The sequence below is a fragment of the Prionailurus bengalensis genome, chromosome E4, assembly GCF_016509475.1.
Source record: "Prionailurus bengalensis isolate Pbe53 chromosome E4, Fcat_Pben_1.1_paternal_pri, whole genome shotgun sequence".
Classification (NCBI taxonomy): Eukaryota; Metazoa; Chordata; class Mammalia; order Carnivora; family Felidae; genus Prionailurus; species Prionailurus bengalensis.
Window position 1 is genome coordinate 41070713 of NC_057360.1, and position 26426 is coordinate 41097138.

Sequence of the window (26426 nt, forward strand, 5' to 3'; positions counted from 1 at the left end):
TGAACAGAGTATAAGACTATCCAGAAATATGTCCTCTTTCTGATTTCACATGCTTATCTCTTCTTAATTCAATGACCTCACCTTACCTTTATGACTGCCATCAATCATAAGTGAAAAGGGGGACCAAAACTAAAACTAATCATTATAGTTCCAACCATCATTAACAAGAACCTGCATCTAAAACTCCCACTAAGGCCTGTTTCAGATTCTGTGTCTCCCTCTCTCTGACCCTTCCCCGTTCATGCTCTCTCTCTCTCTGTCTCAAAAATAAATAAATGTTAAAAAAAAAGGGGGGGGGGCGCCTGGGTGGCTCAGTTGGTTAAGCGGCCAACTTCGGCTCAGGTCATGATCTCGCGGTCCGTTGAGTTCGAGCCCCGCGTCGGGCTCTGTGCTGACAGCTCAGAGCCTAGAGCCTGTTTCGGATTCTGTGTCTCCCTCTCTCTGACCCTTCCCCGTTCATGCTCTGTCTCTCTCTGTCTCAAAAATAAATAAACATTAAAAAAAAAAAAAACTAAAAAAAAACAACAAAACTCCCATTAAGGAAGTTTATGTACACAGTAAATACTTCCCTTCATTTCTTCTTTGGCTAATTGGGGTCACATCTTAATTATGTAATAATATTTACCAAACAACATATCTTCTCTTCCCTTTTAATTAAAATAAATACCCAGATATTTTGTTATAAACATCTGGCTAAAGCTGTGTGGTTTGGCATTTCTTATTAGAAACTGATCAATTACCACTACTTAAAATTAAATATTCAGAAAACCAGATAGTATTTTATTCTTAGAATCCAATGGCTTCAACAAAACAGAACTTGAGACTCAAGAATAAGATAGACTAAATTTTTAAAAACCTAGCCCATTAAATAATTCAAAGGTCTTTTTTCTCGATAGGTCCATTATTAGACTTACTACTGATTTACAATGATTACAGAGATAAAGGAAGACACTCCCCACCAACTACTTTTCGAATGAAGTTATCCAGCTGAAACTGGGTAAATCGCAGAATGCATTTTGTCTGTACTTTGATAATGCTACAAGTGAATTCAACTCTTTTTTTAATATATAGGCAACTCCTTAAATATAACATCTAACATTGGACCACATAGATTTGGTGCTAATTACTATGGAGAATTACTTTGGAACTTGTTAAGTTTCATTTCTTTTGTAGGGATCAGGAGGCACTTTTGTTTAAATCACTGCTTGGTTGGGGTGCCTGGGTGGAGCAGTCGGTTAAGCGTCCGACTTCAGCCAGGTCACGATCTTGCGGTCCATGAGTTCGAGCCCCGCGTCAGGCTCTGGGCTGATGGCTCGGAGCCTGGAGCCTGTTTCCGATTCTGTGTCTCCCTCTCTCTCTGCCCCTCCCCCGTTCATGCTCTGTCTCTCTCTGTCCCAAAAATAAATAAACGTTGAAAAAAAAAATTAAAAAAAATAAAAATAAAAAAAATAAAATAAATCACTACTTGGTGAAAACTTCTGCGCCTTGGGGCCTAGTTTGGCTATGTAATCAAACAACCAGATTAACAAACCAACAAGAGACACTTGTACTCATCAAAGATTGAAAACTACCTTTCTCACCCTTTCACAAAGATGGCACCAAAGGCAAAAAAAAAAGGAAGCCCCTGCCCCTCCCAAAGCCAAAGCAAAGGCTTTGAAGGTCAAGAAAGCGGTGCTGAATGGCATCCACAGTCACACACACACACACAAAAAGATCCACAAATCGCCTACATTCCAATGGCCCAAGACACTGGGTCTCCAAAGGCAGCCCAAATATCCTCAAAAGAGCACCCCCAAGAGAATCAAGTTAACCACTATGCCATCATCAAGTTCTCCCTGACTACCAAGTTAGCCATGAAGAAAATAGAAGACAACAACACACTTGTGTTCACTGTGGATGTCAAGGCCAACAAGCGCCAGATCAAACAGGCTATGAAGAAGCTCTAGGACACTGACGTGGACAAGGTCAACACACACTGATCAGGCCCAATGGAGAGAAGGCATATGTTTGATTGGCTCCCGACTATGATGCTTTGGATGTTGCCAACAAAACTGGAATCATCTAAACTGAGTCCCACTGCCTAAATCTAAATTTTTTCAGAAAGAAAAGAAAATTAAAAAAGAAAAGAGAAAAGAAAAGAAAAGAAAAGAAAAGAAAAGAAGGAAGGAAGTACTTTTCTCCCACAAGTTCAATTTTAGTTTTTCTTCAATCCTCTACCAAGTACTCAAGTTTGTTAAGAGAGGCTCCCAAGTTCCCAGAAAAAAGTTGGCTGAATTATCTAAACTTCAAATATTTGAGCCAAATGGTCAGGGTAATAGGTGGTAGATAAGTACACCTACATAAGTTCCAATACAATCATGGCGCCTGGGTGGCTTAGTCAGTTAAGTGTCCAACTTCAGCTCAGGTCATGATCTCACAGTTTGTGAGATCGAGCCCTGCCCTGGGCTCTGCAATGGTGGTGCACAACCTGTTTGGAATTCTCTCGCTCTCTTTCCCAAAATAAATAAATAAGCTTAAAAAAGTTTGACTATAATTATTAATTTGGCCAACCAAAAACACTGAATCTGTGTGGTGAGATCCAACATAGTACCCTTTACAATTTTTCAGTTACTGTTCTTCTTAGATGCACTTACACACCCAAGACATTTTTTTCTTAAACCAACCTGCAGGGCCTCTACATCCTGAAGCCAGTCCCTGGCTCTCTGCACTGAGTCTTTCAGAGCCGCACCATTTGGCAGATAAGCGGGGATCTCCTCAATCTCCTTAACTGCCGTAGCAAGGCTAGTCAATGAATGCCGAGGTCTACAAAAATGAAATATAAGAACTACTTAACATGTTATATGGTGGTTCATTTTTCTTAAGGTTTCCTAAAGAAACTAGAAAAACCATTTCAAAGGAAATTCAGTATAGCAAATACATTTTTTCAAATGTCAACAGCTACTAGATATCACAACTTAACAAAAGTTTCAAATGTCTGCATAAAACTTAAGAGCATCCTAAGATAAAGGAAATGACTCGGTAAAGCATTTAAGTTCTACTTATTCTTGATTTTATGCTGGTATAACCACAGACTTTTCATTTGCAGATGGTAACTTAGTGATAATTTACTATGTTTTACTACATATACTGTCAAGACTCATGTAATTTTGTTAGGAAAATTTTAATTCTCTAGGGTATCATCAACACTCCAAAAGCACAGCATCAAAAAACGTTGTGCTCTCTGCTCAACGACCACTATTTTAGGGTTACAAAAGAATGTCTACAACCATGAATATTTTAACACTGTCAATTGGACCAACGAAGATGTATCAGACAGAAAGCAGAATTAGGGAGGGGCTGATCTTTCTCCACTCAGATGATTTGCCTGAGTCCAATCAAATCTCTCAAACACAGATAAGGTGTCCTGAATTACTAAGCAACAGCACAAATGTACATTCCCACTCCTGTTGGCAATTACTGGCACTATCTTCATTTTACAGAACAGTGCATATTAACTCTCAGACATTTCAAAAAACTCCTTGCGTTCTTATTAACTGCGGATTTAAATAGTTTTCCACTTAATTGTAAAACTTTTATTCTCTCAAAGATGGTTTCATCAGCTTCCAAAAAAAATTTCATTAAAACAACTCTATAAAAGGCAAGTCCATATGAATCATTCACTTCACAATCAGTAAAGAAGAAACTAGTATTCTTTTACCCGAGTTCCAAAGCAGCCCCAAATATCTCCACTATTTTCTTTTCTACGTGTATTCTACACGCACAACTGTAGCTTCTGAACACCTGTCACATGCCAACGACTGTGCTCTATTGCTCTAACATGGATATTATTACCCAACCCTCCCCAAGAGAGAGGCGAGTTTGCTTTTTCACCTGGCCTTGAGAAGACTCTTGGCTTTGTCATCCCAGTGCTCTGACACCGTAAGCAGCTCCTGAAGCCGGGCCATTGCTTTCTCCACTGCTGAATATGGGGCTAGACCCACCCCTAGGTCTATGAGACGTCTCATATCATCTAGTGTAAGGGAGCTGGGGTCTAGGCAAGCTTGTTGCACCTCTTCTAGCCAGCGGGCCTGCTCCAGACGGACACGCATCTCAGCAAGCTGTGGAAGTTCAACATCAAATTCAAAGCTGACATCTAGCAAGTCTTGCAGCTCAGCAGCACTGGGCATCTCCTCAGAAAGCAATTTCTGGCTATGCTGTTGGAAATCTTCTACACGATTCAAGAGATCCTAAAAAAACACAGGTTGTTGTATAAAAATAGTAATTTCAGTAACTGGCTTCTTTCATACTTAGAATCTTTAATACATATTCAATGCGATGCTCCTTCCATCTCATGCGATTTTATCAATAACATGGATAAATGACGTAACACATAAGCCAACTGACAGCTAAAACTAGTGACTATCACAGACCTTTTACCAACTGTGAGGAGTAGCAGGTGGTCACTTTCAAGATAAAAATTTCCAACTTTATTTCTCCTTTGTAGACCTGTTATAATCTCTTTATACACACACACACACACACACACACACACACACACACACAAAACACTCAAGTAGGTTATTACAAACATCTGCAAAGAAATGTACAAACTAACCACCCAAGATGACTTAAGCATGTCATCTGAATTTATTTACAAAATACAGCGAAACCTTGGATTGCTAATAACTTGCTCTGCGAGTGTTCCGCAAGACGAGCAAACATTTCTAATAAATTTTAACTTCATAAACGAGCAAGGTCTTATAACACAGGTAGTACATGACACCAAATGTCACATGATCACAACTGAGCCAATGGTTTTTGAAAATCTCTTTGATATATAAGCGTGTTGGATCACAGCATGTTTCTGGAACGAATTATGCTCGCAAACCAAGGTTTCACCGTATAGGACTACCAAAGTACTTTCCCACAGATCCCTCTATAGTTACCTTTAGCAAAGGCGTTTGACTGAGGACACATGGAAGAGCATACAGTTGTGTCACAAACTGTCTGAGTTCATTCACTGTCAATTGATTTTGGGATTTTCCTCCACCAGATCGGTATCTGTAAAGGCAAAGGCCCGAGGAAGCCATGAGGATATAATATATTCACCATTCCCCTATTCAGTGTCACAGGAATACAGGACAGAAGGAAAAACCAATTCACAACAGGTTGCCAAGTAGAGCCACTTAAGAGTGCAACCTCAAAGAGAAGTACATACCTAGTTTGCCTTTTGCCATTAAGCAGCTGCTGAGCAACAGAAGCACACTTCTCCGCGTCCTGTGTGACTAAGCGAAGGTGGCGCAAAAGATCATTGTCTGGGAATTTCTTCATTTCCGATTCCTCAATTAAAGCCTTAAAGCTCACAAGGCCTAATAATAAACAAAAGGTCATCTTTTCTGTAATTAGTATGTTTATACAAGTGGTATGAAACACAGAGGAAGGGTTTGCTTTTATCAGTTATCTAAAATACTTGTGGTGTTTTAAGATATTAACAGATTTGTCCATCTCATTTTTTTTTTTTGGCTGAAGGTAGAGTGTTTTTATTTATTTTTTAAGTCTCCTTTACTTTTAAGTAATCTCTATGCCCAATGTGAGGCTCAAGCTCATGACCTAGAGATCAAGAGTCACATGCCCTTCCAAAAGAGCCAGCCAAGTGCCCCCTTTAACACTGGTGCCAGCCAGTGTTAGAACACTTTGGAGTGTTTTCATAAGTGCCTAGAGTTGCTCTTCAATATGGAAATGTCTAGACCTGAAATGTTTAAGACATGGAAAACAACAGATTTGTCAAAACAGAGCAAAAGCAGATTCTTATTGTTACACAGACCACTCCTGTCTCCTGCACTTGGCAAGTATGCAGTGTGCTCAGAGAGAGTGATACTGAGACCTTCCCCTAAGTAAAAGAAGGGCAGATTTACCTGTTGGGACTACAGAAAGGAAAGAAAGTGAAAACACTCTGAAAGAGATGGCGGGGAGGGGGTGTGCCTGGGTGGCTCAGTCGGTTAAGCGTCCGACTCTTGGTTTCCACTCAGGTCATGATCTCACAGTTCCGTGAGTTGGAGCCCCGTGTCGGGTTCTCTGCTGGCAGCACAGAGCCTGCTTGGGATCTTCTGTCTCCCTCTCTCTGTGCCCCTCCCCTGATCATGCTGTCTCCGTCTCTCTCAAAATAAATGAACTTAAAAAAAGAAAAGAAAAGAAAAGAAAGAGATGGGAAAGGAAGTAGTGACTTTCCAGGTAGTAACAAGAGACAGAAACTTTGACTTTGATTAGCACTAAAATGTGACAAACCAGAGGGGTGCCTAGATGGCTCAGTTGGTTCAGCATCTGACTCTTAATCTCAGGGTTCTGAGTTCAAAAGCCCTACGATGGGCTCCACCCTGGGTGCAGAGCCTACTTAAAAGAGAAGAGAGGTAGGGGCAATGATAAACCAGAGACCCATAATTTAATAACATGCTACCTCTGTCTTGAGATCTAGTTTTAATTTTTTTAATGTTTATTTATTTATTTTGAGAGAGCGGGCGCACACGAGTGACCAGAGAAGGGGCAAAGAGAATCATAAGCAGACTCTCTGCTGTCAGCACACGGCCCAACATGAGCCCTGTTTGTGAGTCACAAACCATGAGATCATGACCTGAGCTGAAATCAACACTTGGACACTTAACTAAGCTACCCAGGTGTCCTGAGATCTAGTTTTTTTTAAAAAATGTTTTTCTAAGGTTCCATATAAAATGTGAAACATTTTTGTACTGAGACAAGAAGTGTAAAAGTTATTCTGTTTCCGAATACTATGATCTTTGTTAAATATACGATCTTGTACAATTCATGTATCAAGATTTTCCTGTGATGTAAAGGGCATCTGCCTCATCCACTAGTGGCTTTATAACTTTCTCTGCTAACACTCCGTAAACCAGCATCAGGTCGTTTCAAGTAACCTGTTCATTGGTAACTATGTTGGCTACGTTACAATCAGTCCCAATCTGCCAATCACCAAGAATATCACATACTTTTCTTTTTGTTAATCTTTGCCTCCAAAGCTTCATTCACATTCAGGGCCCATTCGTTGTAAGATTCTGCTCGAAGCTTCAATGCATTCATCATGGGGTAGAGATCATCCAGAGTGTATCTATACCTAGAAACAGAGGAGCAGACATAGTTTTGAGATGTCTGGGCTTGGAGAAAATCACATATTTTACACGCAGTACTTCAGCCCTGGAACAGGAATGCCACAGAGCTTTTATTAAGGATTTAGGGTTTTCCAAAGAAAAGATCATTTTTCCTACTCACCTCAGTTTATATTTATAAGGGGGACAGGAACACAATTCTTTCACATGATGCAGGCAAACAAGCAGGCCAGGTTTACAAGAACAGGAGATGGCAGACATGAAGCATGTCGTTTTGCATTTTATACACTGACGCTCATCATCTGGCAACAGCTCAAAATCCATTCTTTCTGAATCAATTACTCCCTAAAATAAAGTGTACTTTAGAGACCTCCAAAGGATAATATAATCCACCGGCCCCCAAGAAAACTACGTAACAGCTGAGTTAAAAAAAAAAAAAAAAGTGGGTGGGAGGGCCTTACGAAAATAGGAATGCATGATTAAAAATGTCTGGAATACAAAGTAACAACAACCTAGCTACTATGGGCAAGGTAAACTACCTCATTTGTTTAGAGAGAACCTATTTTTGGACAAGGTAGGCCCTTATGTTTGGTCATTGTGATCAGAGTATGTATGAAAACAGTTATCAATAGGATTGTGAACTACTGACATTAGCTGTTTATTCTACTACAAATTGGCTCTGTCCATAATCTGGATATAGACGGTAAAAGCAATAGAAATGTATATACTTTCTACCTCAGAGGAAATATTATACAGGAATTCAGAGTAATAAAAAGAACAAGAGTAAATAAAAAGGAAGGAAGAGGAAAAGACTGTCATGAAGGGATTATTGATGGGAAGATGCTTAGTGGTAGATCAGCTCTCACATGAAAAAGTTATCTAAAGGGATTATTATTTACCCAAAATGTTAGAAAAACATACAATAAAGACTACAGTCATAATAAAGTATTTCCTAATTGAAATAGTATCAAGAAAAATAAGATACTGAACCAGTAAATTTCAACTGCAGTTTGTACCACCTGACACCTAGAGAGCCCTCTAGGATATACTTTTGCCACTCAAAGATCAAGCGTTTACCACCTTTTCTCCTTATCTAAAAGGGAATCCAAATCCAACCATGAAAGTGCCAGAAGCTGATTAAGTCAATTTATGAGACACCAAGCTCCTTTGTTTTACTGTTACTCTGTATTTTAACCTTTTGACCATTTTACTTCCTGATTACAAGGGCCAACAACGACAGAGGAGAGTAAGGAAACCACTAATGAATGAATTTTGGTTTTAAACTGGAACTGACCATTAAAAAGGACTTGGAAATAAAAATGGTTGCACTTTTACTTAAAATGAGATTAAGGACCAACTTTACAGATTTTCCTTGAGAATGACCCATATACAGTTTGCCCAATTTTAGCTTGTAAATTTCCACATCTAGAAAAAAATTTTAAGTTCTCAAAGTTTCAAAAATGAGTTACCATTATTGATATAGGACCTTGGTAAAGGCACTTAAACCCTCTGGGCATTGTTTTCCCTAACTGTAAAATATCAGGGGAAGGTGAGTAAGCTGTTGTTGATCTGTACAGGCTTCAGGGAGTCAAAATTCAAGGATTCTATCTAAAATAGCACATTAAAAAAAAAAAAAAAGAATGTGACTATTTATTTGCAGACACCACTGTCCCCAACAGTCTAACAAAAGCTAATAAACAATTGAGTTTATTAGCAAGGTTGCAGTATAAAAGTAGTCAATATACATAAGTCAATTATATTTATAAATATAAGCATAAACCATTTGAAATAAAAACTGTTTTAAAGTATCATTTATAACAGTACCAAAAAACATAAAGTATTTAATTATAAACCCAAGAAACTATGTATAAGGTCTGTATGCTGCAATCTACAAAATACTGAATGAATGAAATCAAGATGACTTAAATAAATGGTGGATATACTGTGTCCATGAACTGGAAGAGTCAACATTGTTAAAATATCAATTCTCCCAACTATATTCATGGACTTAATGGAGTTCCAATGAAAGCCTAACAGTTTTTTGGTAGAAATCAAAAAGCTGATTCTCAAATTTATATGTAAAGCAAAGGAACTAAGATAGCCAAACCAATTTTTAAAATGAACAAAGTTGTACGACTCACACTACCGCATTTCAAGATTTATTACAAAGTTACAGTAATCAACAGCATAGGGTAACAGCAACAGATAAATGCATAAATTAAGAGAATACAACAGAATGTAGAAATAGACCCATATAGGTGAGTCAAATTTCAACACAAAGGTGCCTGGGCATTTCCACAGAAAAAGAACAGTCTTCTCAAGACCTGGTGCTAAAGCAACGAGACACCCATATGAAGAAAAGAGTCATCCCAACCCACACCACACCTTACACCATAAATAAAAATTACTTGAGATGAGTTGAAGATTCATATGTAAAACCTAACACTAAAAATTCTAGGTGACTGACTATACAGGAGAAAGTCTTTGTGACTTTGGGTTAGATACGATTTCTTAAGGACACAAAAGAGATGCAAAAAAGAAACAACTGCTTAATTGAACTTCATCAAAATAAACTTCTGCTTTTACAAAGACACTGCTTTAAGAATGAAAAGAGGGGCGCCTGGGTGGCTCAGTCGGTTAAGCGTCCGACTTCGGCTCAGGTCATGATCTCATGGTCTGTGAGTTCGAGCCCCGCGTCAGGCTCTGTGCTGACAGCTCAGAGCCTGGAGCCTGTTTCAGATTCTGTGTCTCCCTCTCTCTCTGCCCCTCCCCTGTTCACGCTCTGTCTCTCTCTGTCTCAAAAATAAATAAACGTTAAAAAAAAAAAATGAAAAGACAAGCCACTGACTAGAAGAAAATATGTGTAGAGCACCCATCTGACAAAGGATTGGCATCCAGAATACACAGAAGTCTCACAACAATCCAATAAAAAGGGGGCTGGGACAAAACATTTGAACAGACACTTATCAAAGAGATACATATACAAGTAGTAAATAAGTACACACATGATAAGATGTTCAATAAATCAGTAGCCATTAGAGAAGTAGAAATTAAAACCACAAAGAGATACTAATACACATCTATCAGAATGGTCTTAAAGGAAATTAGACTAAGAAAAGACTTCTTAAAATGATACTAATATGTGTAAGAATTTTACTAAGTAATGCCCTGAGATATGCAATTAGAAGGATTCCAGAACCTTACCAATTTACGGACAGTTTCTCTTAAAGCTTTCTCATCCTCAATCATAATGGCCATGTCTTTCTGAACAGTTGAAGCCACTACGACATCTAGTACATCAGCCTTGGAAGCCATCTTGCAAATCATCTCATCGTGGGAAAATACACAATAGCGGTGAAGCAAACGATAATGCTCCACACACTGTCGGCCTAATGGCAGCTGGGTCAAAAGACAGAGAATACATGACATTCATTCACCTTTCTCCTTCCTATTTCCAAAGACTTTTGACCATTATCAAATTACTAAATATGATATTCTGGGTCATAATACAAATATCAACCCTAAAACCAGACTCTAAGAAGCCTTGGGCCTTTTTTTTTTTAATCTTTGCGTCTCAAAAGATCTGGCATATTAGGCAGTTAAAAAAAAACAATGGACTTGGGTGACTGGCTGGCTCAGTCAGAAAAGCATGCAACTGGGGCGCCTGGGTGGCGCAGTCGGTTAAGCGTCCGACTTCAGCCAGGTCACGATCTCACGGTCCGGGAGTTCAAGCCCCGTGTCAGGCTCTGGGCTGATGGCTCAGAGCCTGGAGCCTGTTTCCGATTCTGTGTCTCCCTCTCTCTCTGCCCCTCCCCCGTTCATGCTCTGTCTCTCTCTGTCCCAAAAATAAATAAACGTTGAAAAAAAAAAAAAATTAAAAAAAAAAAAAAAAAAAGAAAAGCATGCAACTCCTGATCTCAGTTGTCATGAGTTCAAGCCCCACGCTGGGTATAAATAAACTTAAAAAAAAAAAAAAAGTATTAACAATGTATTATTGTCTATAACAATGTAAACTCTAACTGGACATGTGAATTTACACATTTCCTGAAACAACTATGCTGAACCAGTGTGGGTTAACCTACTCCAGGGAATAATAATGCTCCAAAGTAGAACAGAAAATAATTTTAGATACAGGTGGTACTATTACACAGGAAAGCCCTGAAACAAGGTTATAATTCATTAGATTTAACATCACACACTTAAACTAGATCTTTTTATGTAAATGAAAAGTAATATTACTAATACAAAAAGTCTACTTTACAAGGCACCTGGGTTTGGTTCAGGTCATGACCTTGTGGTTCATGGGATTAAGCCCCACGTAGGCTCTGTGCTGACAGCACAGAGCCTGAGCCTGCTTGAGATTCTCTCTCTCCCTCTCACCTGCTCGCACTCTCTCTCTCCAAATAAACAAACATTAAAAAAAAAAAATCTAGGGGCGCCTGGGTGGCTCAGTCAGTTAAGCATCCTATGTCGGCGCAGGTCATGATCTTGCAGTTCATGGGTTTGAGCCCTGTGTCAGGCTCTGGGCTGACAGATTCGGATTCTGCTTCGGATTCTGTGTCTCCCTCTCTATCTCTGCCCCTCCCCTGCTCATGCTCTGTCTCTGTCTCTCTCTCAAAAATAAATAAATATTAAAAAAAAAAAAAATCTACAACCAAAACCAAATACATCATTGAAAACTGCTGTCCTGTAGATAATTTAAGCTACTGCTATATAGTCTTAAGACTGAACTGTTTGTTATGAGTTTGCAATGAAATCCTGAATTTCACCGAAAATGTAAATCAACAGACTCATTTATTCATCAAGTCTCACTTTTACAGAAGAAAAACATTATCAGCTGAACCCAGTAGTGCGCTTACTTAGTACAGGCTTGCTTTACAATGTGGTGCCAAGTACTCTATCTCACTATGGATGGTAAACAATTTGTAAACCAGCCATTTGAGCAGCAACAGGTTTAAGCAACCATACACATGAAAGCTTTTAAAGTATTATATACCATTTCTGTAGGAAAACAATACATTTGAAAAGGCTCACTAAGTCGTAATTACATACCCAATCAACAGTGCAGAAGTTAACAGCCTCAGCAAAATTAAAACCTTGATTAAAACCACTGTGGTAGGCTCTTGGAAACGTAATCACAAACTCCCCAGCACACTGATTAGTTCGGTAAACCTATAGAGACAGAAATTGGAGATTTTTAGTGACATCCGTGAAAGACAAACTGGGCACAGACTATCAGATAAATCTCCAGAAAGGGAAGCTTTCTGCTAACTAAAAGTGAACCATAAAAAAAGAACTACGGTAGAAGAATCACAGAGATACTCGTTTCTGTCACAAGATGGAATAGTACCCCAGACTAGTAGGCTGATTATTAATATCTGAATAGAACACACGGCTTTTACTACAAAAATTTGGTTACATCCAGGATTAGGACACATCTTTCTAAATATAGCTACAGTTAAGAATATTCTAATTTTATTATACCAAAATATGATCTCCTACCACCAGTCATCCCATACAGCGATCTTGATTTAGGCCTCAAACTTACCTCCCAACAATTCCCCTTTTCTCACCACCCACTCAAAGAAGAAAAAAACAAAACAAAACCCTGCATTGGGGAGCCTGGGTAGCTCAGTCGGTTAAGCATCTAACTTCTGCTCAGGTCACAATCTCACCAGTTTGTGGGTTCAAGCTCCGTGTCAGGCTCTGTGCTGACAATGGAGAGCATGCTTGGGATTCTCTCTCTCTCCCTCTCTGTCTACCCCTCCCTGACTCATATTTTCTCCCTCTCTCTCAAAATAAAAAACTTAAAAAAAAAAACAAAAGAAACGTGTATTAAGGCAGCAGTCTCTTGGACATCAGCCTTAGCAACATTTTTCTGGATAGGTTCTCCTCAGGCAAGGGAAATAAGCAAAAATAAACTACTGGGACTACGACAAATTAAAGAGCTTTTGCACAGCAAAGGAAACCATCAGTAAAAATGAAAGGGCAACCCACTGAATGGTAGAAGATATTTGCAAATTATCTATCCATTAAGGGATTAGTATCCAACAACTCAACACCAAAAAATATAATAATAATAATAATAATAATAATAATCCAATTGAAACGTAGACATGAGTAGACATTTTGCCAAAGAAGATACAGAGATGGCCAGCAGATAGGTGAAAAGATGCCCAGCATCACTAATCATCAGGAAAATGCAAATCAAAACCACAATGAGAGATTTTACACCTCTTAGAATGGCTAGTATCAAAAAGACAACGAAGGGGCACCTGGGTGGCTCAGATGGTTAAGCATTCAACTTTGGCTCAGGTCATGATCTCACAGCTTGTGGGTTTGAGCCCCACATCGGGCTCTGTGCTGACAGCTCAGAGCCTGAAGCAAAGGTGCCTGGGTGGCTCAGTCAGTTGAGTTTCCGATTTCAGCTCAAGTCTCTATTTCACGGTTTATGAGTTCAAGCCCCACAGTGGGCTCACTGCTATCAGTGCAGAGCCTGCTTCTGATATTCTGTCCCCCTCTTCTCTCTGCCCCTCCCCTGCCCGCAGTGTCTCTCTCAAAAATAAACATTTTTTGAAAATTTGTTCTTGGGGCGCCTGGGTGGCGCAGTCGGTTAAGCGTCCGACTTCGGCCAGGTCACGATCTCGCGGTCCGTGAGTTCGAGCCCCGCGTCAGGCTCTGGGCTGATGGCTCAGAGCCTGGAGCCTGTTTCTGATTCTGTGTCTCCCTCTCTCTCTCTGTCCCTCCCCCGTTCATGCTCTGTCTCTCTCTGTCCCAAAAATAAATAAATGTTGAAAAAAAAAATTTTTTTTAAATAAAAAAAAAAAAGAAAATGTGTTCTTAATTAAAAAAACCTATAGTGCTCTAGGCACACAGATCCTCAGGCTGAACTTACTCCCATAAAATAATAAAATTAAGTATCTTTTCAACATCTCTCTCTCCATCTTGTCCAAAATGTAGTTCCTGAACTAAGAGTACTAACACCAACTGGGAACTCGGAAATGCAAATTCTCGAGCACCACCCAGACTAACAGAACCAGAAGCTCTGGGGGTGACGTTCAGCCATTCGGGGTTCAGATATAGGCAGAAGTTTGAAGACCACTACCCACCACATGGGCACAATCCCTTCTACAGGGAATAGTTCCTCCCCTCTACCCCCAAATCTGCCAAAAATATTCTTTATCAGAGCTTCAAGTCTTAGTTCAAATGATCATTACAAGTCCTTTCTAATTCTCCCTAGAGTTAGTGCATCAGCCTCATAGTTGACAGCACTGTTAAAGCACACCACCGTTCCATTATCTGTGTAAAGAGTATCTGTCTTTAACCCTTAAATTCTGAGTCTCAAATGCACAGGCTCACTCATCCATCTCTGCGGGTCCAGAATCAAGCCCCATGGGTTCCTCAACTAAATCACTGAGAATCATGGCCAGACATCTCATTTAGGGCAAGTTACTTATAACAAGTCAGAAAGATCAGTCAATATGAGGGGGAAAAATCAATGTGAAAAATACCAACACAAGGAGATGGTGGCATTTTGGTAGTTATTGGTCATTATTTTCTAAGCTAGTCTCCATGAATAATTTATGATCCCTCAAAGAAAAATCCTTTCCATCTGTCCCCACTTACTAGCCTGTGGCCCCCAAAGCATGAAATTTAGGTCACAGCAACATCAGGAATGCACTTTAGCGCAGTAACCGTACCATCTACATTCGACTTAGCTAACTGAGATGGACCCCTCAACTTCACACGTTTCACTCTGGCCTCCCTAAATATCTTCAGAGCATTCTCCAACAGGAAACCATATACAAGTAAGTGTCACTTTGTACACCAACCTCAGAGGTGGTATCACCAACAACAGCACCTTTCTAGAGGAGGAATCCTGAAATCTAAGCTCAAGAGCTTGAAATAAATTTTCTCTTTAAGTAAGCTTAATTGGGGTGGAGGTATAATACAACTAAGACCTACCAAGCATGGAGATCATTTCAGTTTATCATTCAAAATTAAGTTCAAATAGATTCCATAATTTTTTTTTAAGGTAGGGACAGAGTATATAAAGGATTCTGACACTAGAGCTTAGATCTAATTATTAGAACAGAACCTAGACATTTTCACAGTAATTTATACAAATAACATTAAGGTCTTTGTTTTGTTGCATTGAAAGACTAAAGCTATAAAGAAAAATTATGGTTTAGAAAGCTTGAATTAGACACTGGAAAAAAAAAAAAGAAAGAAAGCATCACACTTAGTATTTGCAAAATATGGCTGCTTGGCAACCTAGTTATTAGCTGCAACAAATTAGTTTTTATGGTGTCCAAGGATCTAGTCTGACTGGCTTATTGCAGTATAGTATCCAATTACACCAAACAGCTGTTTCTGCTACGCAGTTATGGTATGGAACACATAACCAAATCAATGCATAAAAAACTGAGTAAGGGAAGAGAAGTGGTAAATTAAGCCTGAGTGGCAGGAGGATTGACCCAGAACATACAGGCACTTCATGAGTCATCAGGGTATTGGGGTTCATGATGGTCACAAGCTGATGGAGAAGATCTGGCTGGGACACAAAGAGCTCTGGAGCTAGTTTCTTCATTACATTTTCTAGCTGCTCGGCAGCATACCCTGGGACTCCATACCAGGTTTTTGGCTCACCCCTGGAAACAGATTGTAAAAATAAATCAATCTCAAGAAATACATAAACGTGAAATTTCATTAGAAAAAAATCAGTCTGCAACAACACAAACAAAATAGTTCACAAGTCGTATATTTCAGACCCTGCTCTGTTAAGATTATGCTACATAGGAATGTTCTGAGTGTCATTAGAAATGTGATCTGAACATATATAATGCATTTCCCCCCCTTCAAATGTACAGAATTTGAACATGAGACTTTCTGTCCCAGGTCCCTCTCCTCCCTCCCATTTTTATCTGATCCTTTAGAAAGTGTAAATATCTAAATATTTACATATAAGATAAATAATATATAAGATATATAATATAAGATAACGTGTTAGCTACAGGGTATGTGGTTACCACAATTTCTTATAGCAATTGACAAGGGATGGCAATTCTCCATCATCCTTTTCCCTTGTCCGTTCTGACACGCAAGGTTAAATCAAACACTAATAAGGCAATTAGCATTTCTAAAGAGCTCTTATTCTTCAAAGCACTTTAAACTGTCAACCAATTAATCTGTAACATCCCTGTGAGGTATGGTAAATATAATCTTCATTTTACAGCTGGGAGCAATTGCCTAGGGAGGCAGAACTGATGCTCCACATATATTTGCCAACTCCCTCTTTCTTGTGGTACATTCTCAAATTCCTGGTGTGGGGACTTAAGTGAGTTACAGATCTTCAAATATTTCTGTACTTAGAAAAGCAAGGGAAACGGAGGGGGTAAAAAAACAGATGTGAAAGAAGAAATGGCTTTGCTTAGAGTTTAAAAAAAAGTCCGAATATGTGCACCCAGCCACCACGCACACATGCACTGACGAAGCCCACTCTACTATGTATAATGACGCCAGAATCCAGCAGCACGAAATAGAAGCTGGCAGTTCCAAGGACCTGGACTCTAGCACCCAGACTTCACTACTCTTCCAAAGGGTATCTGAGCTGCCACTGGCATGGAATGGGATTTTTCCATAGTAAGAGCAAGGCTCAGTGCTTTTTAATCTTTCCATGAGTAAAGATTTTTCACTAAAATCTGTCTACCCTCTCTACAGAAACATGTTGTACCTGAAAAATAGTGTGTGTACAATTTCAGGGGATTTATCGACTTCCTAGGAATCCTTAAGAACCACTGCCTTAACTTGTTAAGATGCCTGTTCCAACAGTAGTGAAAACTTGAGGGGGGGAAAAAAATAGCTCGTTACTCTTCAGACACAGTTGAAGAGTTAAGACACATCTGAGACGAAAAGGAAAGTTTCCAGCCCAGCTCGCATACCATTTGTAGGTTATCTGGAACTTCTTACCAGTGCAGGTAGTTAATCGAATAGCTCCAGTGGTCTTCAATATGCCAACAGAATGAAGAAAAGCACATTCCTACATATAACCAAGGAAGTTTCATGCCACATATATCAGCGGTAATGTGAGCAAGGACAGACTGTTCCATCACTGGCATATTGTTCAAATTCCAGCCACTATCAAGATATTCCTAAAAAGAAAGAAGCAAACAAGGTATAAAGGTTTAGCTACATCATGCTAATGTTTTAGAGTCTGCACGTTTCAGAAAGCTGACTGAAAACAGTCTTCAAAACAAAACGGCTGGGATCAGAGGAAAGGAGGGGAGACCACTATGCTGACTTCTTAGATGCCCATATATTACTTCTGCTCAGTTCTGAACTTTATATAAACGGACTCATATAGTATACACTTCTGTATCTGCCCACTCCCTTTGTTCTGGCTACAGAGGAAATACATCGTATCAGTCTGTTTATATCAAGTTCAAAAACAGGCCAGCTAACCTATGGTGCTCCAAGTCAGGATAGTGGTTGTCCTGAGACAGGGAAGGTAGGAAAAGAGGGAGGACAAAAGGGGAACTTCAGGGGTAAGGTCTGGTAATAACAGGTAATGTCCTTATTCTTGTTCTAGTGCTGGTTACATGGGTGTATTCAGTTTGTGAAAACTCATCAAGCTGTGCACACTGTTATGTACTCATCTATGTATATGTTAGATTTCAAAAAGGTTTTTAAAAAAAAAAAAATCCTCCTAAAAGTTTGCTATTGTGGAAAATACTAGACTCATAAACACTGAAGTTAAAAGATAAATAGGTCTGGTCCCAATCCCTCAAATTTTCTTCAGAAGGAGAAACCAAAGTTATGGACTGAAGGCACAGGGGAGGTTAAGCATCTCCCCACATCATCACAACGTAGTAGAACAGCTGGGACTAGAATTGTTCTGTGGGCTCCTTCTACTTTTCTTGAAATCATTAAAAATCTAGTAACCAAAAATGTGCTGAAAGTAATCATAAATATTACTTTAAGCCAACCGAAAAGAATTTTAATTGATAATTCAAGTTCCAACCATACATATCTTTGCAGTAAGGCCATGAATGCTGTACTATGCCCTTTAGATAAGGATATGCTGAACTATCAGCTTTAAATGCAGGTCTCTGCTTGACATACAAGTGCCTCACAGCTACAGCCTACCTCCTCTTCAGGTGAAAGTTTGATTTTCCCATCTCGGACAGGGAAGCCACTGCCAAATTCTTTTGAGGCAATATCGGCTCCATATTCTACTGTGACATCCTCTTCAATAGTGCTTACCAGTCGCCAAAATTCTTTCTCAACCAGTTCTGTGGGAACCATCTGGAAACAAAACAATGAGGAAGAGAAAAAAATGAATTTTTTCTCAGACACTCACAAACTACCCATGACCAATCTGAAGAGATTAGCTAAGTGACAGGAATCATAGGATAGCACCCTAAGGAAAATTATATCCATAACGTTCCACAATTGATCCCAGGCAGTTCAGACATATATATTATTTTCTGAAAGCAACTGTCTAACTAAAGAGTAAGTACTGATTAAGAATTCGTGTTCCTCTATCACCAACCTGGCTACGACTCTAAAAGGGAGTCAAGGAAAGCAAAATTCTGACATTCAAAAACTGGAGATGCTTTTTTGTATGGGAAATAGAATACATAACTTGATGGACTATTACACAGTAGTAACAGCTGTGTGTGAACGACGCTTTAGCCGTGACAGGTGTCCAAACACATTACCTGGGTGCACTTTACACTCCTTTCACTAGGCCTGGGAGTGGTGGTGCAGGGAGCCATGATGAAAAAGAGTGCAAAACGTGAACAAAAGAGCAATTACTCTACAGCAGTACAAAGAGCCACCAGACGGAGTGTCTAGGATCTGTGGTTAATCCCACGTGAGTCTAGAGACAGGTAACTTAAATGCGATCCCTCAAGATCCTCATCTTCTAAGTAAAATGAAAAACTAAGCACAGATAGAAGAGGTCACATGCATACCACCAACTGGTGAAGCAAACATACCAGAAAATAATACACTACATGAGGTGTCAAAAGAACTGAAAATTCAAAAGAGCATATTTTGAATTTATAAGCCCATCAAATAGGCAAACATTTTAAGTAACTTAACAGCTGTGTTAGTGCTTTTAGGGAAAAACAAATTCACTCATATACTGCTGGGTTCCCATAAATGATACAGCCATTAGAGAAGGGAGAAAATTCATCTGACCTCAGTAAGCATCCCAAGAAAATAATCCAGCTAAAGAAATCTACATGTGTGAAGTGTCTGCTACAGTACTTTGTTGGTAAGTGAGAAAAAATACAACCTAAGTGTCCAGAATTACGGTAGAAAACCATTTAATTCTGGTGTACTCACTTGATGGAACATTAAATGCTGAATGAAACATGCTTATGCTTCTAAGAGCATAAAAGAAAATTTAAAATGAATTCACCCTAAAATTTATAATACTTACGATAACATAACAACATACGCAAGCATGCTGACCTGCACACAGGAGTCATTCAGTACATTGTAGTTTTCCTCTTCTTTTTTTAATATGTCCTACTAAATATTGACAACTTTTTTTTTTTTTAAGTTTATTTATTTATTTTGGAAGAGAGAGAGACTGCATGGGACAGGGAGAGAGAGAGAGAATCCCAAGCAGGCTCTGCGCTGACAGCACAGAGCCCAATGCAGGGCTCAAACTGGGAGATCATGACCTGAGCCAAAACCAAGAGTATGATGCTTAACCGACTGAGCCACCCAGGCGCCCGTGTAAAGTTTTCTTTACAGTACATTTGTTCAACTAAAAGCACTGCTGTTGGTCTCCTTTACTAATATTCTGTTACTGATGCTGTATAATTTGTGTGGAAAAGCCCCTCTTTAGAGAAACCAAGTGAAAAATCAGGATGTATTTTAAAGTATTACAGAATTTTAATATTACTAAACAAATTAAAAGTTCACTGTGCATAATGACTATCAAAATAAGCACCAAGTCAAATTTGTCTTCAGATACATCTTTCTACAAAAGTTATTAAAATTCTGTATCAAAGCAGTATGTATGTACATACATGGACTGGCATGTTGAAATAATCAGATTTGAACGCATCTGCCATTTCCCCAAAAGTACGGAGGGTATAGTCCCTGGCTGCTTGTTCAAAGCCAAATGCCTCTTGTGGCTTACTACACTCCTGCCAAAATGAAAAAGAAGGGAAAAAATATTTTTATTTATACATTAGTTATATTTCATTTATATATATTTAAAAAACAGATAAGTTACGTAGTGTTTGTTTAAAATAGAAAAAAAAGCTGAATGGATACACTTCAAAATAACCGTTACCTACTGATTGTAAAATCATACTTCTATTTTTTTTTACGTCATTCAGTCTTTAAGAAGAGCATGCAATGCTTTCTTAAAGGAAAAAAACATTTTAGGTGTAGTTAAAAATTTTTTTTCTGCCTCTTAGCTCCTTGCATGGCTATAGAACTCACTGTCAAGACCTCCTTCCTATTCAGGTCCAGCCCAATTTTTTTTTTTTTTTTTTTTTTTGAGCATCATTATTATCAACTACTAAATCTAAAACCCAAAAGCAAAGAAAAAGTTTTCTGAAGGAAATTCTCTAATGCCATCTCTGCCATTAATTCTTACCTGGGCCAAACACTTAGGACACCTCCAGTCTCCCTTGGGAACATCATGGAGAGGTGGGATCAAGCAAAAGGTGTGATAACTGTCATCACACCCATCACACAAAAGAAGCCGGTCTTCATCATTGCCACTGCCACATAAGAGGCAGACATACAAATCCACCTGTAGCAATAAAAATAGGTACAAAACAATGGGACATGAGCTACAATTTGATTTTGTGAAATTCTAAGAATAATCGGTCAGGCATAATCTAGTCTCTCCATCCTCCTTCAAATGCAAATGCTTCACCCTCTATAAGAGGTATTTTATTTATTTATTTTGAGAGACTGTGTGCGTTGTGTGTGCATGCATACACAAGTGGGGAGGGGCAGAGAGAGAGAAAGGGAGAGAATCCCAAGCAGGCTCCATGCTGTCAACACAGAGCCTAACGCAGAGCTTGATCCCACAAACCGTGAGACCATGACCTGAGCCAAAATCAAGAATTGGATGCTTAACCGACTGAGCCATCCAGGCGCCCCATAAGAAGTATTTTAAATGAAAATGCTTCACCTTTTATAAGAGGTATTTCACAATGCTGAATGCATTCCCAACTCTAAAGTATAATCTCTAAACTTTTTCAGTTGTGTCTTTTAGTTAAAGTTCATTATTAAGATATCTAGCTTTTAGTAGTTTAGAGAATGATAATCTAGAAGAGTAGCAGGTAATAAATTGTCAGCTTAAACAAAAATAGAATTTATAAAAAATTCAATTTTTCCATGTTCAAAAGGAAAGAAAAGTGTTTAACTTAATTAACCACAATAAATTACTTTATATTCTATTTAAGGATTCATGGTTAGGAAGTTCCCCAAATACACAGTGATAAAAATACACAGTTATTACCTGTTACAGGCTCTATTGTGTCCCCCCCGCCAAATTCATACCTTGAAGTCCCAACTCCCAGTACCTCAGAACGTGACTGGATTTGGAACCAGGGTCTTTAAAGAGGTTAATGAAGGTAAAATGAGATCATAATGAGTGGGCCCTAATCCAATGATTGGTACTGATGAAAAGGAGATATGGACACAGATGTGTACAGAGGAAAACCATGTGAAGATACAGGGAGAAGATGACCATCTACAAGCCAAGTAGAGAGGTCTCAGAAAAAATCCACCCTACAGACGCCTTGGTCTTAGACTTCCAGCCTCCAGAAATGTGAGAAAATAAATTCTGTTGTTTAAGCCACTCAGTCTGTGATACTTTGTTACGGCAGCCCTTGCAAACTAATACATTTCCAATAAATATGGAAAGCTAATTCAACTAATAAGGGAGTCTCACTTTTTCAGTCTTTTTTTGTATCAAATAAAAACCTGGGTTCTGATCATTTTCTGTGGGGTTTTTTTGTTTGTTTGTTTGTTTTTATCCAGTGGTAGGAGGGGAGGGGGGAAGAGATGGTACACATCAATAGGACACTTAATTGGAATAATTTCAAATTCCAAGATAAAAAGCACTTGTTCAAGCTACTCACTGGCCTCTCGGAAGGGGGCAGTGAAGAAAAGCAACCAGATCTCTGTAATGTCCTAAAGCCTCACTTTTAAGTTTCCGTTTGAGAAAATGACTACTTAGTCCTCCAACTCCTGTTGGTGCTCAATTCCTATTCCCCTCACTCCTTTTCTTTTCCTTCCTTCCTTTTCCTTCCTTGTTGTAAAGTTGGAAAACATCAACACGATTTTTGGATCTAGCTTTCAGCTCATTTGGAGGTGATCTAGTAATTTATGAACATTCCACATATAATCTAGCTCACCATTATTTGTCTCTAAATTGAATGTACTCCAGAAAAATGGGCGTCAAGGCCGCCAGGTGTTATTATCTTCATAAGGCATTTGTGTATTTTCTCAATTAGAAAGATACTACAAACTGACATGAAAAGGTCTTTTAATTGTCACACTCTAAACCAGCAGTCCTAAGTAAGGCACAAAAGGATAACTGAGGGGTAAAAGCGTTTAAACGTATCAACTCACAGCATTGGTGGTTTTTTTAGATCGGCTCTTGGGTTTTTCCTTCTCGCTTTCTACAATGTACTCTTTCTTCTCAATGGGTTCTTGCTTGACGATGCTTTTCATTTCTCTCTCTGTAAGAGGTAGTCTAGTTAGCTCTTCTGGTACTACGCTTTACTCACCTTGCTCTCTCCCTACCCCAAGCACTCACAGGACACAAACACAATTTTGCTCCTCCTTTTCACTGCAGCAACAGCACCCAGTGTTGCCATGTTCAAGGGCTAAGTACTCATTACTTCATGATAAAATGCAAACTCTCACAACATTTAAATGTGGGTACTTCTGCAGATGTTGCTCAGTTTGGGAGCTTTTAAGACAGGAGCTGAAGATGTGGTCTTCTTAATGACAGGTTACTGAGACATAACATATATTGATGGAAGCAGGTTCCTCGTGATCTTAACTATAAGAGACTAACAATTCACCAACAGCCTCTCTTCCACAATATAGATTATTCCTTCATAAACTATGATACATACTACCCCAACTTCCTGGTTCCAAAGACTGAGAATCTTGGCTAAAACACTAGCTATCAATTAGTGAACTATCCTCTGGTAGGTGCTGTGCTAAATGCTTTCCATGAATTATTTAACCCTTTGCAACAAATCCATTTCAAGGACAAGAAAACAGATACTAAAAGAAGTCAAAAAATACTGAAGGTCATACAACTAGTTAGTGGTTAAGCCAGGATTCAGATTCAGACCTATATTTTTAAAAATCCATCATCTACTTTCCACTACATTGTGCTGCCTTTCCAATAACTTACCAATCACTAGAACAACCAATTTGAATAACGTCTTCATTTGTATGTGCCTGCCTATACAAGGTTTGAGCCCTCTCTTACAGCTTTTTAGTCCTAAACTTACTTCTCATCGACTAACATCTAGCAATGGCCAGCCAAGCAATTATCAACTAAAATTCAGATTTAGAAAGCACATCAGCTTGCCATGCCTGAAATAAACTTATCAGATATCCAGTCAAAGGCAATTATGCTTCTCATTAATCACTTCTTTTCAATGAATGCAATGTAACCAAATTTCAAAGTAGCAATTAGTGACAGTAGAGAAACTGAATCGTATTTCTAATATATATATATATATATATATATATATATATATATATATATATGTTTACTTCTACTGGTCACTAACTACAAGAACAGGGACATTAACCTACTTTAAGATTTTATTTCAAGGCCCAACCCACTGATTAGTATTTAATAGTTGCTACAGTGTTTCCTTAATTAACAAATGAATGATATTTGTACTTATTTACTTTTTACTTTTTTCCTACTCGTGGATAAACTTTCTTACCAGTTTCACATTTTGGAGTTGGACAACCCATTCGTCGTCTCAGGTTATGAGTTCTGGCTTCTGCTGTCTCTTCTGGTTCTATTTTAATATTCATGGCCTTTAAAAAAAAGTGTCACATATATAAGTATTTCCTTTAAAAAAAAAGGAATTTTCTAAAATCCAACTGAAATCTCAAGGTGACTATAATCTTGTAAATTGTTTACATTAGTAGACCTTCAAAACATGCTTCTCTCTCACCACAAAGGAGAGATCCACCCTTAAAATTACTATTATTTAAGGAATGGACCAAAATCTTTGGGATTACAAGAGTATCTCCACTCAGGTAGGCCAAAAAAAAGAAGAAAAAAAAATAGGGAAAAGTCAAAGATCAGGGAATAAATGAGGGAAAATGTCACTACCAGAATTGGGAACAGCTCTAATTTTCCTCCTAGAAGCTTCCCAGTTCTCATCAACCCACCTCATGCTTTATTCAGTCATCACTAAACCCAACCACTCACAGTTATATAAATATCCTAATTTCATTAGCCTAGAAGGGTCTGCTAGCTTCTTCCAAAGTCTGCCCATTATTTACAGAAAACTCAGCTTCCATAATAATTTGCTATTAATTCTTCTATTAAACTGTTATTACAAACTACTACTCTTCTAACATCACTAAATTGCTAAAGATTCCCCACCCCCATCATTGAGGGTAAATAAGCCAGTCTCAATTTCCAATGTTTCTTAAAGTGGTAATACTTAATAATGAAGCAAAACAACTTTAGCAAGGGTTTGTGGAACTACACTTGATCATTTTTGCCTGTGTTCATTTCTAGGTATTCAGGATGTCCACTGCAGACAAAATTTTTCCCAGGGTGCTATCATCACCCTATGTGCCTCTCATCTAGGCAGACCTAGGTATCCAGAGCAGTAGGGCATGTCTTACACATTTGAAGACCAAGGTGTGCTCAAACAAGAATTTTTAGACTAATGAACTTTAAGAGCATGCTTACAGACTTCAAATAACCATTATTTTCCTATTCTGAGGCAGTCTTAATTCAGAAAAATAGAGCCCCAAATTTTTTCCTTATCTCTAACTTACCTAAGCTAAAAATAATTGCCTTATTTATATCCCTTTCCTCAGAAAACAAAACTGCTCTTTTTTAATCTTGACCAATAATTATTAATAACCAGAGACTGTTTTAGACACCAATCAATGCGATGAGGCTTAGTCAGCTCTAAGATGTTGCTAATACATTAATCACTGATTGCTAACACTTACATGTCCATCAAGCCAGGCAAGAACACCCCTTCACATGTGTGTATGGAAACAAAGTAACTGGGAAAATAATCTTCTCTTTCCCAGGGGAAACCTCTCAGAGCAGAAAAACCTTGATGCAAACTATCTTTCTCATCAGTTCTCTCCTCCTGATCTTCCCTTATGTTCTACTTTCATTTCATCTTATATATTCAATGCCCCACTCCCATGCTGCCTAATTATTTTCTGTCTTAGCATAAATATCTGCTATTCCTTTTTAGGAACTCAGGAGAGCAGCTTTCAATATCCTCTATCCTCTCTGATCAAAATAAAACAAAACGATAGCTCCCAGCTTTCTATCTCCTAACCTCAATCCCCAATAAACACCGTCTAATTTCAAAACAGGCAAACCAAATACCATCACAATGAATGCCTGTCCTTCCTCAGTTAATTAAGCAGCTGTCTGTCCAGGCAGCATAAACCTAGAAAGAGTTCTCTTTACCCTTTTGACAGTTTCCCCAAGTGTAAAAGCTAGAATACACACAGCATCCTTCTGTGAGGTGAACAAGGTTCATAACTACGAACAGTACACACGTGACAGGAATCCAGCATAAGTCAGGCATTAGTGCCAGGGCTCAAGAATTCTGATCAACTGCATGAGGCTCTCACCTCCGCTCTCATGCGTTTTGCTCGTCGGGCTGGGGGGCATGTTTCTGAGGGCTGCACAGACTGCCTCTGGGGAATATCATGGGGTTTGTACTCCTTGTCCTTTGTGTCTGTGCTCAGGTTTGGCTTCTGCAGACACTAGAAATAAAACACAAGTCTGTTAATGAATTTCCTCTCCGTTTTTAATCTTAAGAATTTCAATGTATTTTGCAAGGTACATTTTACGATTATTTACACAGAAACATAAAAGGTCTCCAACTTTTAAAATCCAAATAAACACAAGTCTGCAGTTACCAATCATATACACACACATATAAAAGCTTAAACAATTTTTTAGCAGGTGAATGGTGTTTCTTCAATTCACTTAACCGTTCATGCCATCAGGTTACACCAGGCCACAGTAGGCTCAAGGCCCTCCCAATGAGCCACTTGCAATTACCCCTGATTGCAACTGTCAATTAATTA

At 38.7% G+C, this 26426-nt stretch overlaps 1 protein-coding gene across 3 annotated transcripts in view; it reads right to left on the bottom strand.

Moving 5' to 3' along the window:
• KDM5B (lysine demethylase 5B) overlaps window positions 1-26426 on the bottom strand; it is an 81318-nt gene that overhangs the window by 17102 nt on the left and 37790 nt on the right. For all 3 annotated transcript variants that reach the window (XM_043568145.1, XM_043568144.1, XM_043568146.1), the window contains exons 5-20: window positions 25965-26099; window positions 24062-24158; window positions 22716-22825; window positions 20722-20880; window positions 20144-20263; window positions 18243-18401; window positions 17067-17248; window positions 15586-15748; window positions 12150-12269; window positions 10302-10496; window positions 7261-7442; window positions 6981-7105; window positions 5198-5348; window positions 4926-5040; window positions 3871-4226; window positions 2664-2802 (exon numbers count right to left, since the gene is read on the bottom strand). In XM_043568145.1, coding sequence (XP_043424080.1) covers window positions 2664-2802; window positions 3871-4226; window positions 4926-5040; window positions 5198-5348; window positions 6981-7105; window positions 7261-7442; window positions 10302-10496; window positions 12150-12269; window positions 15586-15748; window positions 17067-17248; window positions 18243-18401; window positions 20144-20263; window positions 20722-20880; window positions 22716-22825; window positions 24062-24158; window positions 25965-26099 — 2508 coding nt within the window. The remainder of the gene's footprint in view (window positions 1-2663; window positions 2803-3870; window positions 4227-4925; window positions 5041-5197; window positions 5349-6980; window positions 7106-7260; window positions 7443-10301; window positions 10497-12149; window positions 12270-15585; window positions 15749-17066; window positions 17249-18242; window positions 18402-20143; window positions 20264-20721; window positions 20881-22715; window positions 22826-24061; window positions 24159-25964; window positions 26100-26426) is intronic.